Source organism: Solanum verrucosum, unplaced genomic scaffold (genome assembly GCF_900185275.1).
Source record: "Solanum verrucosum unplaced genomic scaffold, falcon-dt-bn FXZP01000229.1, whole genome shotgun sequence".
NCBI lineage: Eukaryota > Viridiplantae > Streptophyta > Magnoliopsida > Solanales > Solanaceae > Solanum > Solanum verrucosum.
The window spans coordinates 4226703-4253723 of NW_026020011.1; the positions used below are offsets into that span (position 1 = coordinate 4226703).

General features: G+C 33.1%; 4 protein-coding genes and 1 pseudogene across 5 annotated transcripts in view; 1 reads left to right on the forward strand and 4 right to left on the reverse strand.

The window, feature by feature from the left end:
* The window catches only part of LOC125819887 (probable rhamnogalacturonate lyase B), a 425441-nt gene that overhangs the window by 320075 nt on the left and 78345 nt on the right, over positions 1-27021 (reverse strand). The gene's annotated exons all lie outside the window — the stretch shown is intronic.
* On the reverse strand, positions 2311-4596 carry LOC125819924 (protein SOB FIVE-LIKE 5-like). The gene is made up of 4 exons (XM_049499328.1): positions 3919-4596; positions 3373-3444; positions 3224-3299; positions 2311-2668 (listed from the first exon to the last, which is right to left on the reverse strand). The coding sequence occupies exons 1-4, from the start codon at positions 4285-4287 to the stop codon at positions 2640-2642; spliced, it is 546 nt and encodes a 181-aa protein (XP_049355285.1). The 5' UTR covers positions 4288-4596; the 3' UTR covers positions 2311-2639.
* LOC125819888 (uncharacterized) lies at positions 4151-14170 on the reverse strand. Of its 2 annotated transcripts, XR_007442500.1 has the most exons (4): positions 13182-14170; positions 11883-12461; positions 8403-8460; positions 4151-4274 (listed from the first exon to the last, which is right to left on the reverse strand). XR_007442500.1 is itself a non-coding variant. In XM_049499296.1 (3 exons), exons 1-3 carry the CDS (start codon positions 14160-14162, stop codon positions 8455-8457), a joined length of 1566 nt encoding a protein of 521 aa, XP_049355253.1. In that variant the 5' UTR covers positions 14163-14170; the 3' UTR covers positions 8308-8454. The 2 variants fall into 2 exon arrangements, 1 of the variants encoding a protein (XP_049355253.1); XM_049499296.1 differs by lacking the exon at positions 4151-4274 and having other exon boundaries at positions 8308-8460.
* Positions 20144-22649, reverse strand: LOC125819923 (LIM domain-containing protein WLIM1-like). The gene is made up of 5 exons (XM_049499327.1): positions 22437-22649; positions 21711-21807; positions 21594-21628; positions 21305-21394; positions 20144-20580 (listed from the first exon to the last, which is right to left on the reverse strand). Exons 1-5 carry the CDS (start codon positions 22569-22571, stop codon positions 20374-20376), a joined length of 564 nt encoding a protein of 187 aa, XP_049355284.1. The 5' UTR covers positions 22572-22649; the 3' UTR covers positions 20144-20373.
* On the forward strand, positions 26334-27013 carry LOC125819916 (uncharacterized; annotated as a pseudogene).

Consider the following 27021-nt stretch of genomic DNA (forward strand, 5'->3'; position numbering starts at 1 on the left):
TAATACTATAATTGCATTAATCTCTTCCAATAAAACCTTCCAATTATGCAATAATCCAATTATATTCTATGATGATAATATTGGTAATAACAATTAATTAAAGTGGAGTATGAAATTAGGGAAATTGTCAGCACTGAGGAACAATAGCTGGAAAGTTTTGTTTTTTTCCTAAAACTATGTCACTCTCCAAGACATGGATGGCAATTCTAAGGATCATATGACCAATAAAAATTTGGACAAAATCAATAATTGGACAAAATATTTTATATATTATATAGTTTTTCTTTTTTATATAGATAATGACATTTATAGTGTGTAGCTGTCATGATAGAAGGTGGGATTGTACCTTTCTGGTCCCTTTTGGTAGAAAATGAGACTTAAAATGGATCAATCTTTATCATTCATTTTGTTTTGGCTTTAAGTCATCTGCAACACCTTAAAGTTGTCCACATATTTCAGTTATACACTTTAACTATAACTATTACCTATTGAACACTTGAATTGTTCAAAAAGTATACCTATTAAACACAAAATGTTAATGTGGCAAAAGAAGTATTTTTCACTTCCGCTAAGCGCGTGAAAAAATCTTAAATAACGTTTTATTTTTATTTCCAAAAAAACTTAATACTTTTACTTCTTTGACTGCTACTTGGCATTTAAATATTTATTTTTAAAAAAAATATTTTAAAAAGTAATACTGATTCTTAAAACCAAAAAAAAAAAGTCCCCACCCTACACCTTTAAGTTGTTTTCTCCAATAAGGCCACTGCACTCCTTTTTTTTTTTTTTTTTTAATTCTTTTCTTTTTCTATTCTATTTCTTTTCAATATTTATTTAAAAATTAAAATTGAATCAGTTAATTGAATTTGAAGGAAAAAAAGAAGAAAGAACCTGGGCTGAAAAAAGTTAGCCGATCGACGTCATTTCGGTCACCTTCGAATAAATATTTTCATTCAAATTAAAATGTAAAACCACTAAATTTATCAAAAATAATATCAGATTGATTCGATAAAACTAATTTAGGTCCTCTCAATTTCTCTTTGCTATCGATTTCAAGAAGATTGACAGACTCTCTTTCTTCATCACTCTTGTATCAGTCTCTTTGAATATATCTCTCTTTAACGTATTAGGAATAAAAAATAATTATGTAAGCAATCACCAAAGAAAATGAATTTTGTCTTTGAGAAAGAAAATCTTGCTAGGAAGAAGAGGAAGAAGATGAAGAAGGAAGGGAGTTGGGGTAGGGTTGGCTTCTCATTTATTTTGTTTTTATAAAAAAATAGATGGAAAATTTATTTGAAATAAATTTCATTCTTTTTAACATTAAAATTCTTTTTTTTTATATAATTGTTGGGTCCAATGCCACATGTTATCTTTTAATTAGTCATTTTGCCACATCACAGCAAGTGTATTACACACACTTTATTATTATTTTTGCTTATTATCAAAAAATGTCTAATAGGAACAAATTTTGAATTGATAAAAGTGTTCAATAGGTACTAGCCCTAGTTGAAGTGTCTAAGTGAATTATGCGGATAACTTTAAGGGGCTGCAGATGACTTAAGCCTTTTGTTTTGTTACATTATATAGAAGATTACGTTACTAGTCATAAGAAACTGAATCAAAATTTGAAGTTTACATGATCGGAATTTTAGAGTTACTAGGCACTAAGGTCTGAATCAAATTTACTCGAAGATCTTGATTTGTTTCTCTAGTCATGCTTTTTGTTTAGACCTACTTATAATTAAATACTACATAACATGTGTCTCTAAATACTTTATTACTATTAAACCTCAATTTATTTAACCATGGTAAATTAATAAAGTTTAGTGTAAATATCGGATGGAGATAAATATTTATGGTTGGTGTTCACAAAAGAATATTGTGGTTTTTGCCTTGCTTATTAGTTTAGAGGTTCTTTCATTTCTTCATGATGGCTATTTCTCAAATGCAACTTGCAAAAGTGTAGTTTTATGCAAGAATTCCTTGATAATTTGAACCATAAGACAATCCAATTTTTTTTTTTTCATTTTGTGGTGGTGGGGTAGAAGAATTATTTTTACAAACTCTAATTAAACTTAAATTAATTAATTATCTCATTAATTTGTGAACAACCAGAGACCACAAAATAGCATAGTGGTTAAAGAGTTATGAGCACTACTAAAGTAGAAAAAAAGTCCTAATTTTTTATTTTTATTTTTTTAAAAAGCCAAGTGTCTGATATAAAGAGAATTTTCATGGATGGTAGCGGAATGGTTAGGATTCCACTTGAGTTCGAACTACTGAGAATGGAAGAAAACCTATAGTCAGGTTCTAATATGCATACCGAACACCAGAAATCAAAAGATGAAAAAAAAGTACAACTTCAAGTTCCAAAAAAAAAAAAAACATAATTTTCTTCTTCTGTTTTCAAATTTATACTTTGAGGTTGTTTCCCACTACATAGACAGGAACAAATAACTAGAAGGATTAAAAAAAAGAAGAAAAAAGATAAGGAGGATAAATCCAAGATCCTCAAAATCTAATTTCCTTTTTAAAAAAAAAAAACTTATTTGTTCCATTTACCCCCACAATCTAATCATCATTTTCTCTTCAAATGCAGCAAATGACACAAAGTAAATATACAAATTGTCCAGTTTTTATCCCCTCTTTCTTCCCTTCAAAACACCTGCAAGATGAACAAAGCCAAATAATTTATTTTAAATAAAATATTTAACTGAAACTATCTTTATTTTAAACCTAGATTGCTCTGACTTTTCAAAATATCGTCGAGTGTGTGTTAGATCTTTCAAAAGTGATGCTTTTTTGGAGGATTTGACACTGGAGAAACATAGATATTAACCTATGTTGCTCGGGCTCTTCATAAATGTCATCATGTGCGTGTTGGGTCCTTCAAAAATAGTGCATTCTTGGAGGATTAACACATGAACATAGTTTTTTTGAGAATTCAATCAAGTAACATAGGTTTTTCCAAAAATGTCGTTGGATGTGTGTTGGATCCTCCAAAAAATGCATCTTTTGGAGGATACACACAGGCGCGACAGTAATAAGGAGAGTATAAGCAACATAGATTTAAACATATATTGCTCAAACTCTTCAAAAAAATGTCGTTGGGTGCGTGTTTGATCCTCCAAAAGTGGTGCTTTTTTTGGAGGGTCCAACACGGATACAACAATTTATTTGGAGAGTCCGAGCAACATAGATTTTAACTACATTCACACACCAGATTTCTCAGATGAAGCTTTCCCATTCACAGATGTTTTCAAGAAACCAAAATGTTTCCCCAGAACAGATTTACCCTGAAATAAGAATAAACAATGAACAAGCCATGACAGTAGAAAAGCAAAGAAGACAAACAGAAAAAAAAAATACCTTCGAATAAGTTCCCGAGTTGCCTGCTACTTGCTCCATGTAAGTAGTATCATTATAAAAACCCGTGTTATCCTGAAAACACAAGCGATAATTGTAAATGAACGAACTTGTCCATTATTCATTTACGACGTGAGTGTTGAGACATAATATAATTAAGTCATCAGACGCGTGCTTTTTCTAAAAGCTTGATCACACACTGCTAAAATGCTGTAGAGTCAAGGTACTACATCACCTCCTTCATGTAGTCATTTTCTTTTGGGTATGAATACACGAGGTAAACGTCAATGCCTATCCCCCACCCCACCCCACCACCACAAGAAATTTTTTGATAAGGGTCAAAAAGTCAAAAGGGAAGCATGGAACACAAAGCATCCCACGCTATTAGTGTCCAGGGAAGAGTCGCATCCCAAGGGATGTGATGTAGACAACCTACCCTAATGCAAGCATTAGTGGTTGCTTCCACGGCTCGAACCCATGACCAACTTTACCATTTAGGGTAAAAAGAGTCTAAAAAAAAGAAATTCAAAGATAGAAAATTGAACTTACCTTTTGGAAAGTTGATACAGGAGAACTAGCAGTGTCATCAAGATAAAGATTCTGTTTTTTTCCACTCTGCTCTTTCATTTCCCTTTTCGGTTTCTCCTTTGTATTTTCAGTCTCAGAAGTACATAAGAAGTTGCCATTTTCTTCACAACAGAATTCTTTATCCTCATGGAAATTGTTATGTGGTGGACCAGATGAAGCATCAGAAACCATAGACAAATCTTCATCTACATATGCTGACCTTCCCCTACCATCATAAATACTTCTCCCCTTAACTCCATTGAATTGATCTGAAGAATATGAGAATTCATCAAAGTACATTGTCCATCCAGATTCACACTCACTAGTGCATCCAGAACCTGATATGTCCATCAAGATTTCAGCTTTGTTACTTAAACAAAAAACAGAAGGCTATTTATGACAGAAGAGAAGCTAGTACTTCAATAAAGAAAGAATTAAAAGACTAATATGGGATGAATTCTCTTTGTTGGTAGTCTATTTATAAGTGGGGAGAAGAGAAGAGGAAGGTATAATAGAACCAACCAAACTTAGCACACTCAAATAGTAGACTAGTTTTGTCCCTATGCTTTATCTGTTACCTTTTCTTTATTTTTTTCCTCAATATTGTAAAGAATCAAAAGTTGCCAGTTGGCTTAGTCATGGGGTAGGGAAATAGAGAAATGAATCATGGCCAATGGCAATTGATATTGGTAACACAAGGTGATTAGAATTACAATAATTACGGCGCCTCAATCTCAAGCAAGTAGCAGTCAATCATATGAAGGCATATTATATAAACGAGCACTCAAACTTGGCTTCAGCTGACAAGTTAACACTCTAACTTTGAGTATGCACATTTAGATACCTCAACTCACCTTCACTATGTAAGTTAAACACTCAAACTTACAAAGACACCTCGAAAGTTTGTGTGTCACGTCAGCATCGGGTGTCCACAAGACACAATAGGGACGAGTTGGACTGTTTAGTTGCCAAGTAAGATGTCCACAAGACACAATGTCTAGATGTGCACTTTCTAAGTTGGAGGGCTTACTTGCCAGTTGAGGCCAAGTTTGAGTAATTGTTTATGTATTATACCTTATATGAAAATTATTACTATCCATGACATACATTTAAAAGCCCGTCAACACGTGTCTAAGTGAGCACATCGTGACGTATTCTGTATTGTGAGGTTTCTTTATAATTACCTTACCTGTCAACTTACCGCAAACTACACCTCCTTCATCTAGAATTGAGACCGGCAATCTGAGCAAACTCCCACGATAATACCATAGATGAAGCATTTTCATGGACCACTTATGTGCTGACATAAGAGGACCATTTAGAAACAAAATCTCTTGGCTCCATTGTTTTCTTAATTGGCCATGATTGGAGGCACAGGTCTTTGATGGGCTTATCAGTTTGTCCTAGTCTGCTTGACTTTAGAGAATCTCCTAGTAATGCTACAAGACCATAGATGCCACTTCTTGAAAAATAATGCATATGGCCCATCATTAAATCACAATATGATAAGTCATTATTGGGTTGTTGTATACCAATCGAGTTTAATTTCTATACGTTGATAGAATAATATCTTTTATACATTATAAGGTTACTAGTTGAACAGTAAGACAGTGTTCTACTAACTTCATAGCACTGTCAGTGGATATAAATTAAATCCGTACTAATATCATCTGCTAGATCCTAGTGTGAAGTCAAAATATTTCCCTTTTTACAAGATTACTATAACAAGTTAAAAGAAGGTACCATAATAGGGAATTCAGCACAATCACTGCAGACTTCAGGTGGAAAAAAAATCACTATTCACATGTAGGGAGAGAAATGAAAAGGTGTCATAATTAATTGTTCTTTAGGAGGGGGAAAGTTACCCATATAAGGCCAAATTTATGGTATGAAATCATTTAATTGAGTGGTCATGGGGTTGCTGTAGGGTATCCTTTATGACTCATTTGGTCCCTCAGCTTAATATATGCACATGCACTCTGCCGGCACAGGCGGAGCCACAACATAGTTATGAATTTGACAAAACTCAATAATTTTAGCCGAAACCCATAACTTTGCTCAAACCATGCCGTTATGCTAAATGAGAACAGATTGTATGTATATAACGGTGCGATCTTGGTGGTAGTAATTAATATTCAAATGAGAACTTTGAAGGTCAAAAAGGGGGAAGACTCCATGTGAACGTCATTTGTACATGGGTTAGATGATCCTAAGGGTCGGGGGAACCCTGACAAATAGCACCTTTCGTGCATACTCCGAAAGTGAATCAAGTTAAAACTCCTAAACTGAGACGTGGCGATTGACAACAACGTTGGGGAGTCCGAAAATTTCAACAGGGCCTAACCTAGAGTTATCTGTTTCCGTTTAAGAGCTTCCCACCCTTGAAAGTTGAAACGGAGCAATTGTAGGTAGCTACGGTCAGTGGCTAAAAGTGCATTGCCCCTCGTGTGGTGTCCGGTACGGCTCCAAAGGCCCTTGAAAACCCACAGGACCGAGTGTCATCCACGCCCATTCATACCCATAACAACATCAGGTCTCCAAGGTGAACAACCTCTAGTCGATGAAACAATGTAGGCAAGGAAGTCGGCAAAATGGATCCATAACTTTGGAAAGAGCATTAGCTCTGAAGGTTGGGCATAGGATCCAAATCCTAACCCAGTGGACTGCTCAAGATGAAAGTAATAATTTCAGTTGAACTCATATAATGTTTAAAGTAATTCTAATTGTAATATATGGATAACTCTTCTCCTACCAGCATCCAAATGACTACTAAATTATTAAAGTTTACTGATACATGAAAAATACTCATTATTTGATTGATCATACCTGCAGTGTTTTTTTCCTATTATACACTCAATCATTTTTGACAAAGACATTTGTGGCTCTATCACAGAATGATTGCTTGAATTTGTACTTGTAGGGTATCCCATGGATTATGAAATACAGGTAGAAAACAAGAGAAGAGCTAAAGTTAGATTTTTGACATGACAGAAATAGCATATAATTTGAGAAGGAAACAACTGACTATTATACAATGCGATTTTTGTACTATCAAACAATTAAACATCAATTCCAAACTACTGTATTGATATCTGAAGTCGGCTATATGAATCCCTGTATCTGTTACTCTCAGTTTATGCTTTAGTTCATGGAAATTGTGTAGTCACATATTAAAGCTTTGGGAAAATATTGAAGGGCAACATAAAACTATCCTTAATAAGACCTCGAAGTGTAATTACTTTTTTTTAAAAATAATTGTGGTGTCCGAAAGATGCAAATAGCAGAGATGAGAATGTTGAGATGAATGTGGGAATACTAGGAGAGATAAAATCAAGAAGGAAGATGTATAGGACAAGGTGGGCGTAGTGGACAAGATGAGGAAGGTGAGGTTGAGATAGTTTAAGACATTTGAAGAGAATATGCACAGATGCCCAGTGAGGAAGTGCAGAAGGTTGGTTGTAGTTGATTTTAGGAGTGGTAGACCAAAAAAGAATTAGGGAGATGTGAGTAGGCAGGACATGACAACATACCAAGGATATGACCCTAGATAGAACAGTATATAAGTCGAGGATTTAAGGTAAAAGGTAGCAGATAGTCAAGCATTGTTTAGTTTTCCTTATCAATAGTATTATTAGTAATACTTCTAATATTGTAGTCTTCAATTTTACTTACCTGTTGTTTTCTTTGCTTCATTTATCGTACTATTTGTGGTTTTTACTATTTGTGGCTTTGACTGTTTTTTTCTCTATTATTTTCTCTATGTTTCATTTGACCCAAAAGTCTACCGGAAACCGACTTTCTATCTTCTAAAGGTAGGGGTAAGGTTTATGTACACATCACCCTCCTCAAACCCCACTTGTGGAATTACACTTTGTATGTTGTTGTAACCATGGTGTCTGGGCCAACTTGCCCGCACCTCGACTAATTTCACGAGATACCTGAAGTATAATTACTTTTCTGATCCTCCTTCACAAAGAGATTCTGAAATCCAATTTGTTCTCAAGGAGTCTCACTGCAAGAATTGGGATTTTCTTTTTGGCAACTAAAAAGAGCCACAAAGTGAAAATATCACCACAAAGGACTTTTCGTGGCAACCTGAGGGTCACAGAAAATAGCCCGTCCCTAAAACGTATCTGCTGCGACCCCTAAAAAGTCCCGCAAGAAGTTTCTTTCATGGTGACATTAGTTGCCAAAAGAATTACTGAAATAATGTTCAAAAGAGGCTGCCACTAATAAGTTGACATTCGCAAGGCTACTAAACTTTACACAAAATGCATAGTTCATGATTCTAGATTTGACATCATTTTCATTTACAATTAATATAAAACCGCAAGAGGGTCAAGGGGGAGGAGAGAAACCGTCTTTCAGAAGACTGACGAATTTACAAGTTGTTTTAATTCCAATGAGAATTGCAATCGTTTTGGTGAAATTAATGAATAAGAAGCCACTTCTGTAAGGAAACTGACTTGATTCACTGAGAGCACAGCTTACTCCGACTTGTACTTTGGCTTGAAAAAATCAACCCTAACAGATGAAAACAACAGTTTCAGCAAAAAAGAAGGTAAATATTCAGAAATAAAAGCAAAGAGGAATTACAGCTACGCTTAGCTTATCGGGTAACATCACAAAGTTGCTGAGATAAAGCGAACACAACATACATTCTCTATGTTGGCAAGTAACCACAAATTTCATGATGCTTCAATATGGGCAACTATTTAATAGCAAGTTGTCACATTGTATGTGATGAAGTAATGCCAAGAGTTTTACTAGTTTCTTTAATAGCTGATGCTCACCAAAATGCAAGTGTTGGAAAGAAAAGAGAGAACCTGACAAAATAAAGCATATGCAATTGGTACATTATATATTTTGTCAAGTTTAAGCAAAGAGGAAACAATATGATAATCAGTAAAAACCAAACATAACCTGTCACCAAGTATAATCAAACAATAGGACTATCATCTGCGCAAAAAAACCACAAACATAGGCAAACTAGTAGGGCAGGGTAGGGAGGGGATACAAGCCCCTAATATCAAAATTAAACTTTTACACTTCAACATTTTGTAAGTTCATAAAGATATACCTTGAGAAAATCTAGTAGTTGCCTTCTCTTTACTGCTAAACTTTCGCATGGTAACCTTCCCTATATAAGTTGGCTCTCCACTATCAGACCCCAAGTATCATCACTCACTGTAATCGAATGGCATTGTGCTCTCAGCCACTAGCTAGAATTTTGGGATCACACTGTTCAGCTGATTAAACCAATACTTTTACGTGGATCAAGAAAACAATTACTCCCTATACTTCATTTTATGTGTCTAGTTTGACTTTGACCTGGAGGAGTTTAAGCAAGCAAGGGAGACTTTTGAATCTTGTGGTCCTAAACTAAAGATGTATATAATGTAGTAAAATGTCCTTTGAATCTTGTGGCCTTAAATATGCAATGTGACATGTTGGAATTAAAGAGTTACTAAATATAGAAGTGACATTCATTTCAAAACAAACTAAAAAGGAAAATAAGTCACATAAGTTGAAAACTTGAAACAAAGAGAGTACAAATTACTGATACGGTTAAGTATCTTCATATGCATATGACTTCTTTATTAGAGCATCCAATACAGCCTTTGAACTCCTAAAACTCTGAAAATATGGAAATTAGCTGTTTGTTTTTTCCCATAGTACATTCACATGAAGAAAAACAAGTAAGGTCCTTAAAAGAAACCCTAGAAGGGGCCAAGAAGTTGAGTACATAACTATCCAAATTTATAGAGTGCCAGCACATCCAGGACCAACATCAAAATCAATAGAGTATTTCTTCTCTCTCATTTGGACTATCTCCTCTTTACAAGGTACATTGACATGTCCTAAAGTAAAAATTATTCCTTAAACACCGAAAGAGCTACAAAGCTATGAACACAGTAAGTATAAATATAATATGCATAACCAGCAGCCATAAAATATGTTGTATATAAACAACTATACATGTGTTGAACTTACTCATCACGTCAGTGCTACAGAAATCATATGATCGTCGAAATGTTGACAGCAATGACAGGTAACTTTAAACAGAGGTGCTATGTGTTGCATGTAGAATTAAGCAAGGCTAGGCATGTAGTTGCTAAGGTAGACTGGTGGAGCTTGCAAACAAATTACTAGTTGAGAACTAAAAAAGCTCTACCTCATTGACATTGCAAAAATTTGAAAATGTTCCTTCACCCAACAAAATTTTGGAGTAAATAAAGAAACTAAGATACATTTAGTAATCCGGACTGACGCTTGGGGGGCTCTAGCCAAGCTTGAGGCTTAGAAGAAATTAATAAGATAAAGGGGCTTTGGTCATGAAATGTGAGCTTATCCCCCTTCGCTATGTGAATAATTTATCACTCAACTGTGACAAAAATGGTAGGACAGTAGCCTATTTCCTCCACCAATATAGATGCTTAATAATCTAAACTTGCCAAGCTGGTTGACAAACCCAACGACAAAGCCGAGGAAGGAAGGGACAATCATAAAGAATATTTTCTGAGGTTCTGCTCAAAAAGAAATTCACTTCGGTATATCTCCAAATTGCTACCATCAAATTACTTGGTGTTTTTAAAATAAGATAAATTTAAAGAATTTATTGCTTCACCATTCCTTAAACATGTCACTTTTTCTACTAAAAGTCCATGTTTTAGCCAACACGACAACGCTGTCAAAATAGAGATGGAATAATAGAATGATACCTCAATAAATATTTGACCTGCTAGTATTCATGTATCATTTACTCACTAGGCCTGCTAAAGGTATAACTTCTTCTTTTTGGTTCTGAAACAACTTACTAGCCTTATTAAGCTAGGTTATACTTATAAATGACCTTGAGCAGCCCTTTATTAGGACAATATATCTGTCCTGACACCTCTTCCCACCTTCCATGAGAACCCCTCAATACCCCTTTGAAACCACTTACTAGCTTTCTTAAGCTAGGTTATTAGCATCCTTAAGCAGCCCTTTATGAGGACAAAATGCCTGTCCCAAGACCTCCCTTCATCCCCTAAGAGAAACCCCCGCAACATGCCTTAGGAATAAGAACAGAAATAAAAAGAGGCCATATTTGTCAAAGAAAAGAACAGCAAAGCTGGTATATTGAGTAGGACAACAAGTAATTTTTAAGTTCAATTTTAACTTGTGATCTTTCAACAAGCATTTCAGATTTTAGATTTTAGTATCAATATAGTAGGTTTACTTTTGTTTTAGATGTAAATCTTTCATCCACCATTTAGTATGTGCCACTTGTATTCTTACACTTAAATCAATTGCAAATTTCATACTCCAGTAATCTTGCAAAAATAATAAAAATAGAACATCCTTCTTCAAACTCTTGACCTAATTTGATTATTCCTATTAAAATGCTGGAGTAGGTAGAACAACCTGAACAGAGAATATTTAAACCTTTTTTCTCGAACATCCCTAAATTTAAACTACTTTGACAAAACAACTTAATCCTCTTCAAATTATGGCTCTTAATACAACCCTTTCTCTCAACAAAAATCCTAAGATGAAAACTAAACACATATAACCCTTTCTCTCGACAAAAATCCTATGATGAAAACTAAACACGAATTCACATGTCATATTATGCAGCCTGATGAAATTGCGAAAGAGCGGTATGCACGGTGCAGTAGTCCCCTTCCATATTCTTTATTTGTATTAGTACAAAGTTCCTTACAAATGGTAAGAAACAATAAGACTGTTTTATTTCTACGTTCCTAATTATTACTTCTCTTTCTATTTGGTTCTTGCATTTTGCTCGCTAATTCATCACTTCATAAAGCGTTCTTATAGCTAAACACAGGCACTAAGAATGCATTCACTAATAACAAAAAGAACACATTAAGCAACAGCTTATCAGAAAAAAGAAAACAACATGTAGTATGAACTCAAAGAGGGAATCCAGCATAATTAGCTACCTGCGTTTCAATTTCAGCAACATTGCCATTTGAAGACTCCCCCTTTTTAATCCACGCAAAGCTATTATCCCTCTGCTTCAACATTTTTCGCACATCATACCTTCTGGAACTCCCATATGACTTGTCACCATACACCCTGACACTCGATCTCCCATGACCATACCTCCTATCAGTCAATGATAAATCTCCAAGATCTCCCTCAATCATCCTATTCAGACCGGCTTCTGAATCTATCAGTACATCTTTGCTCTTATCACTGTATGCACAAAATGCACCTCTCACTCTCGCCTTCTCATTAGCTCTTTCTTTCACATCAACTGAAACCTCCTCCTTTTCTGCATTTAGTTCTTGTCCTGATTGCTCCGCACTGTCTGCTTTATCGCTAACTTCTCCAACCCTGTCAGCCATCTTTCTCCCGCTATGTTTCTTTCCCTTATACCAAACTCTACGTTTCTTCCCTGCGATTTTCCTATTTACCTTGATTTCTTCTACCATCTCCACCGTGCAAACAGTAGCCACTTCTTCAACCTCCTTATCACCAAATGCACCTTTCACTCTCACCTTCTCATTAGTTCTTTCCTTCACATCAACTGAAAGCTTCTCCTTTTCTGCATTACATTCTCGTCCTGATTGCTCCACACTGTTTGCTTTATCACTCACTTCTCCAACTCTATCACTAATCTTTCTCCAGCTGGCTTTCTTTCCCTTAAAACCAACTCTATGTTTCTTCCGTGAGATTTCCCTATCTACCTTGTTTTCTTCTACCACCTCCACTGTGCAAACAGTAGCCACTTCTTCGGTCTCCTTAGCACTGTGTGCACAAAATGCACCACTCACTATCACCTTCTCATTAGTTCTTTCTTTCAAATCAACTGAAACCTTTTCCTTTTCTGCATTGCATTCTTGTCCTGATTGCTCCACACTGTCTGCTTTATCACTCACTTCACCAACCCTATCAACCATCTGTTTACCGTTATTTTTCTTTCCCCTATATGCACCTCTCACTCTCACCTTCTCATAAGTTCTTTCTTTCACATCAACTGGAACCACCTCCTTCCCTGCATTATGTTTTTGTCCTGATTGCTCCACACTGTCTGCTTTATTGCTCACTTCTCCAACCTTATTACCCGTCTTTCTCCAGCTATTTTTGTTTACCCTAAACCCAACACCACAATTCTGCCCTGCGATTTCCCTATCTACCTTGTTTTCTCCTACAACCTCCACATCAACAGAAGCCACCTCCTTATCACCGTATGCACGAAATGCACCACTCACTCTCACCTTCTCATTAGTTCTTACTTTCACATCAACTGTAACCTTCTCCTTCCCTGCATTATGTTTTCGTCCTGATTGCTCCACACTGTCTGCTTTATTACTCACTTCTCCAATCCTAACACCCATCTTTCTACCACCATTTTTCTTTCCCCTATTTCCAACTCCACAATTCTGCCCTGTGATTTCCCTATCTACCTTGTTTTCTCCTACAACCTCCACCGCGCAAACAGAAGCCACTTCCTTATCACCGTAAGCACGAAATGCACCTCCCACTCTCACCTTCTCAGTGATTCTTTCTTTCACATCAACTGAAACCTTCTCCTTCCCTGCATTCTGTTTTTGTCCTGATTGCTCCGCACTCCAGCTATTTTTCTTCCCCCTATACCCAACTCTACATTCCCCCCCTGCAATTTCCCTATCAACATTGCTTTCTCCTACAACCTCCACCATGCAAACAGTAGCCACTTCTTCAACCTCCTGATTCCCGCTATTCCACTTACATTTACCCTTAAATGATTCTTTTCCACCCCTTTCCACACTCACCACAGCCATCATTTCTTCCTCCGCCACATCAATCATCGAAACCTTAGCCATATCTCCTGATCCATCTCTTTCAACCCTAGCTTCCCTCTTTCCAAAATAGCCCATTTTCTCTTTTCCCCTTGCTCCATCAACACCTTCTTCAACCACTGGACCATTCATCCTAACCTCCTTTAACTTGGGTTCCTTAGCAATCAAACCCACCACACGCCAACCTTTCCCACTGTGATTGTCACGCTTTTGCAGATTTTTACCAACTGGACCTCGACTATGAGTACACCCATTTGCAATGCGGTTTTCATGATTTCGAAGAAATGGGTATTTTTCCTTTTCTCCACTTTCCAGTTTTTCCTTTTCTTCTTGCTGCTTTCTTTCTTTCTCTTTAAGCCATCGTTCTTTGAGCTCAGCTATGGTAACGTAATTCGAGGGTAGAGAAGGGTACTTTACAGGATCAATTCCAGCCATTGATGATCACAACTTTCTGAACAAAATCAACAAGAACAGTGCTAAAGCTTCAAACTCACATGGTGGATGAAAAAAAATAATGGCGAAAAGCTGTTGAACTGTAGAAGCACCTTTGAGTGTGTCAGCAATTTAACTGGTGAAACTTTTTTTTTGCCGAAAAAGACGAAGGGAACGTGACAACGTTGTATGAGTGGCGAGGATATATGAACCACTTGGATTAATCTTTGGCGGCGATATATATGCACCACTTTTTTTAATACCACAACAGTATATATATACTATTTTTTGTCTAGGTTTTGTCAACATGGCGGGTATATATGCATTATTTGTTTAAACAGGCGTTTAACACTATATTTGAAATTACGTTAAATGAATATTAAGATACTGACGATGTTTTGAATGTGACAAGCTCTAAATCGTAAAGTTAAAAGGTACTATATGTTTATCTTTTTTTTTCTTTATATGTATACTAGATGCAAAGTTGTGTGTTAGTACGAGGCAACGAGCCCAACAAATTATATTAAAAGTGATTTAGCTACTTTTCTGTTCTAATTTATGTGACGTATTTTTTTAGTCAATTTTAAAAAAATGATATATTTTTCTTATTTATAAATGTATAGTAACGTTATAAGTATTTTACCCATGTTGAATTTATTTTAATTTTTTATTGATTTGGGATCAAGGTATTAATGAAAAATTATTTTTTAAAAGCATTTTCAAAGCATAGACATTAAAGTTTTTAAAATATTTTCTACATGAAGCAAATACATCAATAAGAGGCATGAAATTTCAAGAATACCTTTAACATGAAGAAAACACATTGATGAAGATGTGTTTGCTTTTAATCTCTTATTCCTATTGATACTTTGTTTTAGTTTTTTCACTTCACTTGACACTCATCATTTCATGTTAGTCTGGTATGAAAAAATATTATTTTTTAAAAACTTTTCTCTTTTTGTATATATATGTTTTGTTTATTCACTTCACGTGATACATATTTCTTGTTAGTTCCATTACAAAAAAAGATATCATTTGTTATACATAAAAAAATAATTTAAATTCTCTAATTTATTTTAATGATATATGTTTTATACTAGATTCACTGTAATGCACGTGTATGTCTATTTTTGAGATTCTTATAACCGTTAAATAGTATCCAATCATATGTTTCAAACTTTTGTTAGTGTGACCGAGAATCTGGACTGAAGTTTACGATAATTTGTTTGTAATTAGTTTTAAAAGCACATTCAAAGCAAAGACATTAAAGTTTCTTAAATATTTAATTTCGACATGAAGCAAATACATCAATAAGAGGTTTGAACTTTCAAGAATACCTTTAACATGAAGCAGACACATTGATGAAGACGTGTTTGTTTTTAATCTCTTATTTGTATTGATACTTTGTTTTGGTTTAGTCTGTTATGAAAAAATATCAAATTTTTTATAATTTTTCTCTTCTTGTACATACACGCTTTGTTTATTCACTTCACGTGATACGTATTTCTTGTTAGTTCCATTACAAAGAAGATATCACTTGTTATACTTAAAAAAAATAATTTAAATTGTCTAATTTATTTTAATGACATATTTTTTATACTAGATTCACCGTATGTATGTTGCACGTGTATGTCTATTCTTGAGATTTTCATAACCGTTAAATAGTATCCAATCATATGTTTTGAACTTCCCTTAGTTTGAGCGAGAATTTGAGGCTGAAGTTTACGATAATTTGTTTGTAAGTAGTTTTAAAAGCACATTCAAAGCATATACACAAAAGTTTCTAAAATACTTTCGACATGAAGCAAATACATCAATAAAGTGATTTGAAATTTCAAGAATACCTTTAACATGAAGCAAACATATTAATGAAGACATGTTTGTTTTGAATCTCTTATTCATATAGATACTTTATTTTTATTTTTTCACTTCACGTGATACTCATCATTTCATGTTAGCCTGTTATGGGAAAATATCTTTTTTTTTTAACTTTTCTCTTTTTGTATATACACGCTTTGTTTTTTCACTTCACATGATACTTATTTCTTGTTAGTCCCGTTACAAAACATATATCATTTGTTATACTTAAAAAAGTAATTTAAAATTCTATAATTTATTTTAATGACATATTTTTTATACTAAATCGGCGCACGTGTGTTGCACATGTATGTCTATTTTTGAGATTCTTATAACCGTTAAATAGTATCCAATCATATGTTTCAAACTTTCATATTAGTGTGATAAAAAATTTGGGGCTAAAGTTTATGATAATTTGTTTGTAAATAGTTAATTTGTATGATTATTTATTCAGAATTTGTATGGTGATGGTCATCTCGTCTCTTATCCAACTGAACAAATGAATGAATCTAATGAAAGTAGTTTCATTAGCTTCATGTAATGTTTTTTTTTTTTTTTTAGGTTCATTACTTTCAAATGTTATCAATCGTATCTCACCTAATACTTCCTTGTAAGCGATATTTCTTGTGACTACCTCCGTCTTTCGACCTGGTTGATCTGTCATAACCGGTACTTTCGCCATGGCCAATGAAATTCCTCTTAGAAGTGCTATGGATAGTTGGTCATACGAAAAAATATGTTATGGTAGATACAATTCAACATCTGAAATTGTTTGACCTTGCCCTTTATTTATCGATCGTCATTGTAAAATATAGATGCTACGTTGAAGATTATAGTAGAACAAGGTAGTCATAGGGTCAACTTTGACCTGAAAGATTAACTTTCATGGGCCTACAATTTTTACAAAGGTGAAAACATTCGACCATTGGGCCTCTACAAAATGTTATTGTTAGAAGTCATGACTATTGCAAAGGAGTGTGGAGGGCGGCAGTGGATAGATGGATGGATAGATAGATAGATCGATAGAGAGAGACATATAGACAGATAGATGGATGGATAAATGGATGGATGGATGGATGGATGGATGGATAGATAGATAGATAGATAGATAGATAGATACGGATGGATAGATAGATGGATACGGATGGATACGGATGGATGGATGGATGGATGGATGGATGGATGGATAGATAGATAGATAGATAGATACGGATGGATAGATAGATGGATACGGATGGATGGATAGATGGATGGATGGATGGATGGATGAATGAATGGATAGATAGATAGATAGATATGGATAGATACGGATCGATGGATCGATGGATGGATACGGATGGATACATAGATGGATACGGATGGATACGAATGGATACGGATGGATAGATAGATGGATACGGATGGATACGGATGGATAGATAGATGGATACGGATGGATACGGATGGATGGATGGATGAATGGATGGATGGATGGATGGATGGATTGATAGATAGATAGATAGATAGATACTAATATACGACCATATAATTGAAATTGAGAAAGTAATTATGATTGGAGGGTGAAAATTTATGTAAGGTTTAAAGTTTCTAGTTATAATCACATTTTTTGCACTTAATTAAATTATCTAATCATGATAAATTAAATTGATTTGATATACATACCTGAATAAGTATTGACCCTAATATATTTAAGAACAATATTTAAATCGGAAGGGAAGAAGGTATGTCATGCTTTGATTGAATCTCTGTGTTTTTGTTTTATCTTTCCCTACCCACTTGATTTTAAAATTTATTCCCTAGGTATATAGGTTGTATATATATATATCATATTATATTATAAGTAGGAAGCCTCTATGTCAAAAGTTGAATTACAAAAATATCCTTATAATATCATAATATTTATGGACAAAAATGTAAATATACATTAAATATAAATAAAAACTATTGTATTTTCTATTAAACACTATTATTACATATTTATGAACAAACATATAAATACACAATAATTATAATAAATATCATAATATATTTATAATAGTAATATTAATATTCTAAAAATGGAGAACTCACAATCTATGACATGAATTAATATAGATACAATGAATATTTGTACAATTGGATGATATCCTATTAAATGACAAAAAGAAATCAAAAGTTTTGCAACAGTTAAAATGACCCTTAAGTGTACCTCAGTTACTCCAACCGTGCAAAGGGATAAAATTTTTCAGATGAATTATATTCATAACATTATATTAAATGCTAAGTAATTGCTTCAATAAATACTTACTATGGAAGCTTGCAATCGTTGAACTTTTGATTTTCTTCTGTTATAATTAGCACAAACTAATGATGAATTATATTCTTGGTAAATTAATTAAATTTATCTTATAATATATATATATATATTAAAAGTGGGAACAAAAAAGTTAAAAGCTGAAATACCAAAATAATCCTATAAAGTTGAGTTACTACAATAATATCAGTATTAATTATTAATTTTATTTCACTAAAAATGAATGCAAAAAAAGTTAAAAGTTGAAATACCAAAATAACCCTATAAAGTTGAGTTATTATTCATAAATAATAACTAATATCTATAATAATAATGAATCAAAAGTTAGTTTACCATTTTGTCCTTGAAGTAAAAGCAAATCTTCATTTCAATAACTTTTGTTTACATAAGAAAATATAACAAAATTCATTTGCCCCTCAAATTCAATGAATCAAAATACTATATTAATGCTTTCTGAAAATGTTTACTGCCATAATTTTATTTATCTCTTTCACCTTCTCCTTCACTGCATGTTTAGAGGAACAAAAACGTTTGGTGAGGGTGAGGAAGACATTGTGTAACAACAATAAATTATGGTCATGTCACATGTGTATAGGTTCCCTAAATTATTTCACTCATTAAATTTTCTTTCTTTCATCTTCCATAGAGTCTTTTTACATTCTTCATTTATAGTACTTATTAATATTAAATTTCTTGATTTTTACTGGTTGTACATAGGTGTAGTTTTATCTTCTCCATGATATTTATTGTGGTCCATCTTTTCATATTCTTTAAAATACTCTATAAAGTGCATCATAAGGTGTGTTTGTCCCATTATTCCATTTGCCTTTTTTCGGTTAGATTTCTCCTCCAAGAAGAGTCTACTTCAGGTAAATCTATTCCAATTGATTTAGCTACAAATATTTTCCACTTTTTGTATTATTGTTATGCTAGCATCATATTCACTTCTTTTAGTATAATATGTATTTCTGAAAAGCTTATGTTGTAATAAAACTCAAATTCAGATAGATGTAATTGATCCGTGAAATCCTTTGCATATTTGAATTTTGAAGTGTGGGCATGGACTCTGTTTGGATCACACAGGTTCACACTTGACTGTGTGTGTTTGTGTAGTTTATAATTGTATGGAATACACGTGCAAAGCACGTGTCCAAGGACTAGTATATATATATATATATATATATATATATTGGAATCCCAGGATAATCACTACAACCTCTGCCACAGCCCACGGCCTTTGCCTTTTGGGGGAGTATTGCGCACTGGGTAAACCCTCCACTGTGTAATAACCTGCAAACCACATAGGGGATATAAAATGCACCTGGCAAGCCCTATGCGATAGACTCGACTCAGAAGGCATTGAGGGGGGGATTGATCCCAGGTCATCCGTGTAGATGACCACCCTCTAAACCAACTGAGTCATTTTAAGAATTTTTCTTTTTTCATTTATGAGATAGTGTTGTGACTAATGTGTGATTATTTCGAAAGCATTCTTAATATCTTGTGGTATTCAACATGTCATTCAGACGAGGGTGTAAGGATCAATCATATGACGTGTCCGACTATATGTTAAATTAATGTTGTTTCTGGAAATTAAGCTGAGGTTAAAGCCACATTAGATGGGCTAAAATTGTGTGTTAAGAATGTCTTAACCAATCTAGTGACTAGGAAGGTAAATAATTGCAAATGGACTTGCTAAATTAGTTACACTAGATGGATCAAGTTAAGTTGTCTCCATCAAATCTGCCAGAATTAGGGGCGGATCCAGGATTATCACCAAAGTATGTTCAATATATGAAAAAGTAAACTGTGAAAACACAAGATGAGAGATGCATTGTGCTCGATTTTAATTTATTTATCGACTTAGTTTTAGCATCGAAATTTCAACAACACAAGTGAAACAAGAAGCAAAGGCCAAAAAGAAGTTCAACATACACAAGAATAATATTATGATTGAGAATCAATTTTGTGCAAGTAGAAGATAGAAAAATAGGCTAGCAAAAGGAAGTAGATTCAAGCTGAATAACATTTATTCATGAAAAACTAGATATATTGTTGGGAGTTTTATGATTCTGTTGTTCTAACTGATGAATTCTTGTTGTGATCGCCCTCGAGTTGGCTTAAGTTTCCTTTCTCCTTGATCAATTGAACATGGTGATGCTTGCAGTAGAGGCGCCCCTCGTGAGCAATATAGTTGGATGGGCTAATTACACAGCCTCCATGGCTACATTTGAAGCAACTTTTGTGGTATGGTGTTCCATTCACAGATACCTATAGACAAAGGCGAATCAAGAATTTAGAATTTCTTGTATATGCATATATTTAAAGCCAAAAACAATGGATTTAATTGAATTCATAAGAACCTATCTAAGTTCACCTCCCTCCCTATAAACACAACATCAAATTACTACATTTTATCTCAAGGGTTGAAGGTACTAACAACAATAAGCATTAGGTTCTTTTACATCCAGATGTGTATTCATACTTTGAAGTTTATAGACAACGACCTCAAGCTAATATACAATAATAACTGAGCTCATAGTCAAATATCTATAGATTAGTGAATTCATAGGTTGTTCTCTAGATCCCACTGCTATTTACAGTCAAACCTCTCTATAACAACGTCATTTGTCCAGATATTATTTGGCTACTATAGCAAAATGTTGTCATAGATAGCTTATAACATAACAAAACATGAAAGTCGGTTCCAAGGAAAACTTGACCGTTATGGCGAAATGTTGTTATAGATAACTTATTATATAACAAAATATGAAAGTTTGCTCCACCAAAAACTTGATTGTTATAGTGAAATGTTGTTACAAAGAATGACTGTTACAGAGAGCTCTTACTGTACACATCTTTTAGCAAAGCTTTTGGTGTAGCATACAAAAGATCACATTTCACATGAAAAATCTACCAATATTTACTAGCAGTGAACTTTTGGATTAGTTAACAAGCAAATTGTTGCCAAAATATTGCTAGCTTATTGCAGTACCTTTTCTGTTGGATAAACAGTATTCTTGCAGCCAAAACATTTCTCCCTTGTTCCAACAAACATGCTTGAAACTTTAGCTGCCTGTGGTTTCTGTTTCAAATATTCAAAACATAGATTAGGGTTATTCACAAATTATCCTCTGATTCACAAATCAAGATATGTTTGCTCAGACTCTTCAAAAATGTCAACAGATTCGTGTTAGGTCCTCCAAAAGCAGTGTATTCTTGGAGGATCTTACACGGATGATGCAACATATTTGGAGAGTCCGAGCAATATAGATGTCAATTACCTCATCTTTCTCTGGCTTCACAATTTTTGGTGTCCCTGGAATATATTTTAGTCTATTAGTAAATTTTTTGACTAGCAAAATTTGATGATTTGAAATTAGGCACTTTTTTTTTTGTACCTTCAAAGCTTTTGTCAAGACTTCCAGTTCTTTTGAAGAGCTGATCAAAGTGAGGTCTACAGTATAGAACTCCCTCAAAGGAATTGTAGTTGCTAAGCTGCAAATTAATGTATTAAACAAGATTAAAAAAGAGTAATAATTAAATTGGAAAATTGAATTAACAAGTCTAATATCTACTTTCTTTTATGCTATGTTTTTATGTCATTGAAATCTAAAAAATGAGAAACCACTAGCCAAGTGTGTGGCATACTAGTCAATAAAATAGGTTAAAAATCATGAGGTCTCAGGTTTAAACGGAGATAAAAGTTATTAGGTGCTTTATTTTCAATTGTCCAAGAATTCCCGGTACCTGTGACGGCGGAAAGATAGTAGGTATCCTATAAAATTAATCGAGATACGTACAAGTTATCCACATAGGGTTATCAAGACAAAAATGAAATACTTAAACACAATTGGGACATATTTTCAAATTCCTATGATGCAATTGGGCCTTTAAGCTATTGGACATCGATGGTATCAGAGTGCGCCTCTTCATGGGGTAATTAAAGTTAAACTAAATGCCTTAAAGTTTAATATGATTCGTAAAACATCTAGCTTATGACTTATCTCCTATTCTTATTGTCGAGGGACTTTAATAACTATAGCATACCAGAAACAAGGGAATCGAAATGGTTAGACCTATAACCCGAAATGCTCCCATCATCATAGTAGTAAAAAAGAACAAACCTTGAGAGTACCCTTGCAGTGATGGCATCTAAAACAAGCTTTATGAAACACTCTATTGTCTGCAGTTAATTTATCAACCAAATACACTGTCTTTTCACATGCCATACATTTTTGTGTTGTTCCTGCAAAAGCCATTGACAAGTTTTTAGGTTTATCAAGAAAGTGTCTTTTCTTGATTTTTGTAGCAAAGATAAGAGAGAAATAGGTAGATAAAAAAAGTAATGGTGAGGCAAAAGAGGAGTAATGTAACTTAACTAATTGAGATATGGACATTTGGCTGTCATTTTGTCCCCACTATGAAGTATCCAACTACCCCACTCAACACCTTTTTTCTAATACTATATTGAGTTCTCACACTATATTCTTTGCGTAACAGTAAAGTTATTGTCAAGTGATCACGATATTACGAGTTGAGAATATGAAAATATCCTTTAATTCTTACATAGAAATATAAAGAAAGACTGTGTATTATATATATATAATAGATTAATGTGATCGATATTTTTCGCATGGCAAATGCTAAGTGAAATCTTTGTGGACCAGACTTTCGTATATTAATAAAAGATGTCGTCGATTGTCGAGTGAGACAAGCTAAGTGAGGCTTGTTCAAATGGTTGAGTATTTTTTTCATCAATCAGTAATTTGAGGATTCGAGTTATGCTGGAGGGTAAGTGAAAATATTATTGATTCTCTTGAGGACGAGGGTGAGAAGAAATTGTTGTGGAGTGATAGAATATTCGTAAATTTAAAATATGAAAACTCAAATAAGACAGTGTATAATAGACCAATATGAAGTATAATTAGTCATGATTGTTACTTGCATAGTGATCTAAGTTCACATGTTGTGTTGAAGCCTAATTGGTAAAATTGCAACTTTAATTTTCTCTTTATAGTAAACATCACATGTATTACTGAAAATATCTTACTATCATTATCAACATTTTGGACCATTATAAAAGAAAAAATAATTTCAAGATGGAATTTATTTTTCCAACTTTTCTTTTTGAATTATTAGGTTATTTTGGTTGGACCATATTCTTCTTGTCTTAAAAATGAAAAAAGCAAGTTGTTAGGACCATATGTAGACAGTTCTGTTGGACAGATTTTCAAATTCAAAAGCACACATCCAAAGGGGGCACAATGCACATGTCCCACTATCATAAATTGAAATATTAGTACAGTTTTTCGTCTCAAATTAGTTGGGATTGACGATATAAATATTTTTAAATAATATTATTAATAAAGTAAAAGATTAATTTTGCTTTTAAACTATTTGAAATGAAATAACTTTACTCTTAAGTCTTAACTTTAGTTGCCAACATTTAGTCATAAATAATTTTCTCTAGATTATTAAAGTTTGGTGATAGTACCATATTTTATCCACTCAGTGAAATTTTTATTCTTAATAATATGATGAAAAGGACAACTTTTAAGGACCAAATAATTTCTTAATGTCGCCATTACGAGATCTCTCCCTTCTTAATTTCAAAATCAATCTTCAAGATTGAATGATATTTAATTATATGCAAATATTTTAAAAGTAATATTTATTACTTATGTATTGAAAAAAAATCAAAAGCGATATTGTGATATCTGTTATTTTTTTGTCTGGACGGACATGTGTTTATCATCACTCTGATTAATTACTACCAAGGCATGTTAGGTATATGATGTGCACTACTTTTATAAATGGAAAAAATGAAGTTCGAAAAAAGAAAGAAAATGAGAAAAGGAATTATGGTACTATTATTTTATTTGTTTGGCTTTTCGTCGAATAAGAATAAAGACCAAAGATCTTAAGCGACTAATCCGTACTATACTTTTTTCGGTGAGTTTTGACAAATTTATTTTCTTTCTCTTTCTTGGTATTATTGGAAAATGTTGCACATGCTATCATTGTGAAATAAAATGTTCACAAATTTTATTTGGTAACAATGGAATCAGCTAAATTAGTTGATGACATTGATGATGATTCAAGTACGATAATATTTGACAAAGGCATCGATTTTCATGGGATTTGTTGGCACCATGAAAAATGGTTAGTCAACTCACTATATAGGCGAGACACTCACCGTCACTGAGTGCCTCTCCTATTAACTCTCCTATTAAGATAGATCTCTCTTTAAATAAAAAATTTAGCAAATATTATTTCAAATGTTTATATTGTTTTTTCTATAACTTCAACTTTCAGCTTACTAGCATATTGAACTTGAAATTTGATTACAGAGGATCGATGCCTGAGGTACGAAAGAATTCCGTAAAAGCTAATGATTTTTTCGTTGCAGAAGAAAACAAGAAAGGGGTTGATAAGAAAAACCCATGGATTAGTTATACATTGACTGAAATTTCTATCAAATATAGTACTAAATAATATCATACATAATACATAGACTATTTTTTCTAATACTCCCTACCAAACGACACCTAATTTATTAGTACAACTGTACAAGGCACGTTAGGGATACGATGTGCATCACTACTTGTAAAAATGGAAAGAAAAAAAAGAGATAAATGAAGTTGAAAAAAAAATAAAAAAATGAGAAAAGGAATTGAAATTTCTTATATTATATTATATTATATTTTTTATATATATAACTCCAGAAGTTTATCTCTTTTTCCAATATGTGTTTTGTCTTATTAGTCGTATTAATAAGTTGACCTGCATTTTTCAATTTGAAAAAATAAGTATGGGTGAATAAAAGATACAATGATCTCTTATAACCACTTATAAATGATAAGTTAAATCTTGTATTTGTTACAAATTTTTTATATAATTTTATATAAATTTATACTCTATATTAAAAATACTGAATTCAAATAAACTCGAACACATATCACAGTCCATTTTAACAATATTTATTTTATAATTAGTAGACTACATGTCAATGTTGTAGTGTATTTTTGACCAATCAAACTACTCCTCCAAGAATATCACCCAAACTTTATTTTATAATATATTCGAACTGCTAGAAGTATAAATTAAATTATTTCATCGTGCTACACTTATCTCTTTTACAATAATTTAATTAGTCAAACGAACAATAATATTCCAAAGAAGATTCAACGAAATATTTTATAGAAAAATCAGCAATTTTGGTCCTTCTAATTTGATAAATCCTTAATTTCAGTCCTCATTGTTTCTAGTTAAACATATTTAACCTTTAATTAATTGATAAATATATATATATATGCACACTTTTGATCTTTCTGGCTATGAATCATCACAAAATCAACGAATTATTAAGCACTAAACCATTCAATTTTCAACGTATTAATTTATATGTGTATTATTATCCCATATTTGAGGATATTATAATTTTATAAATCATGAATTTCTTATAATTTGGCTCGTTTGGTTTAGGAACAAGTTATTCATCGATTTTATCCTAATCAATTATCAAACATGAGATAAACTCATTCTAAAATTGATTTCAGAATTAGTTATCCCTTATCTCTTGTACCAATTATGAGTCCTCAACGTTAAATGTGCTTAACAAAACAAGAATTAGTTATTAATTGAGGGACCAAAAGTACATTATTCATGTGTATATATATATATATATATATATATATATATATATATATATATATATATAATATTCCACATTAAATAACAAACAAAATGATATAGATATATAAGAAAAGTTCAAAGCCCTCTCTTTTGATTTGACTATTTCTATATTCCCCCTCTTTTAGATCTAGTCAAACTCTTATAAATATAAGCTTATTGCACCCTCTATTTTTCTTTAATAGTCTCTAAATTCAACAATAAAGTTATCACTCCAAAACCAAAATCATCCAAAATCCCTATAGTCTCTTTATATATATTTTTTTCATAGATGTTTAATCATTTTATTTGTGGAAGTGGAAATTTTCATAATCAAGAAGGTGAAGATTATGATAGGGAAACATCAAGCCCTTGTTCAACTCCAAAAAAATCATCAAAAAGAAGCAAAAATAGTACATACAATCCTTATGCTGATCGTGGCCTAGACAAATTTTCGAAACTCTTAGCCAATCTTGAAGACAAAAAACAAAAAATTTATACTCAAATGGGATCTGATGATATCTCTTTTGTACGATTCGTTTTCTCAAATTCAAATTCAATCAAGCCTATTGTTGTCAGAGTGAAGGACAAAAATCAAACATTGTCTAGTGACACTGATGATGACAAGCAAATGATCAAGAAGAAGTCAGAGTTTGTTGATAAGAAGACTATTCACGAGGTTTCATCAAATATTTCAGAAGAACGAAAAGTGGAATCTAAGAGAAGGAATTTTTTTAAGAATTTGAGGTTAGCAAATTTCAAGAAGCCAACTTATTACATGCCATTGGCTATAATCTTGATATTGGTTTTTTTAGCTGTTTATGGGAGGTGTTTTGCGATATTGTGTACATCAATTGGATGGTACGCTATTCCAATCATAAAAGCTAGCTCAAGAAGGACAAAAAGGAGGCATGTGAAAAAATTGAGTGAAGAAAATATAACATTATGTGAAGGGCCAATATTTCCAAGAAGTGTAGTGAATGGACCAAAAGATCATAAATTGGTTGCTGGGAAACATGTCCATATATAACAGCAACT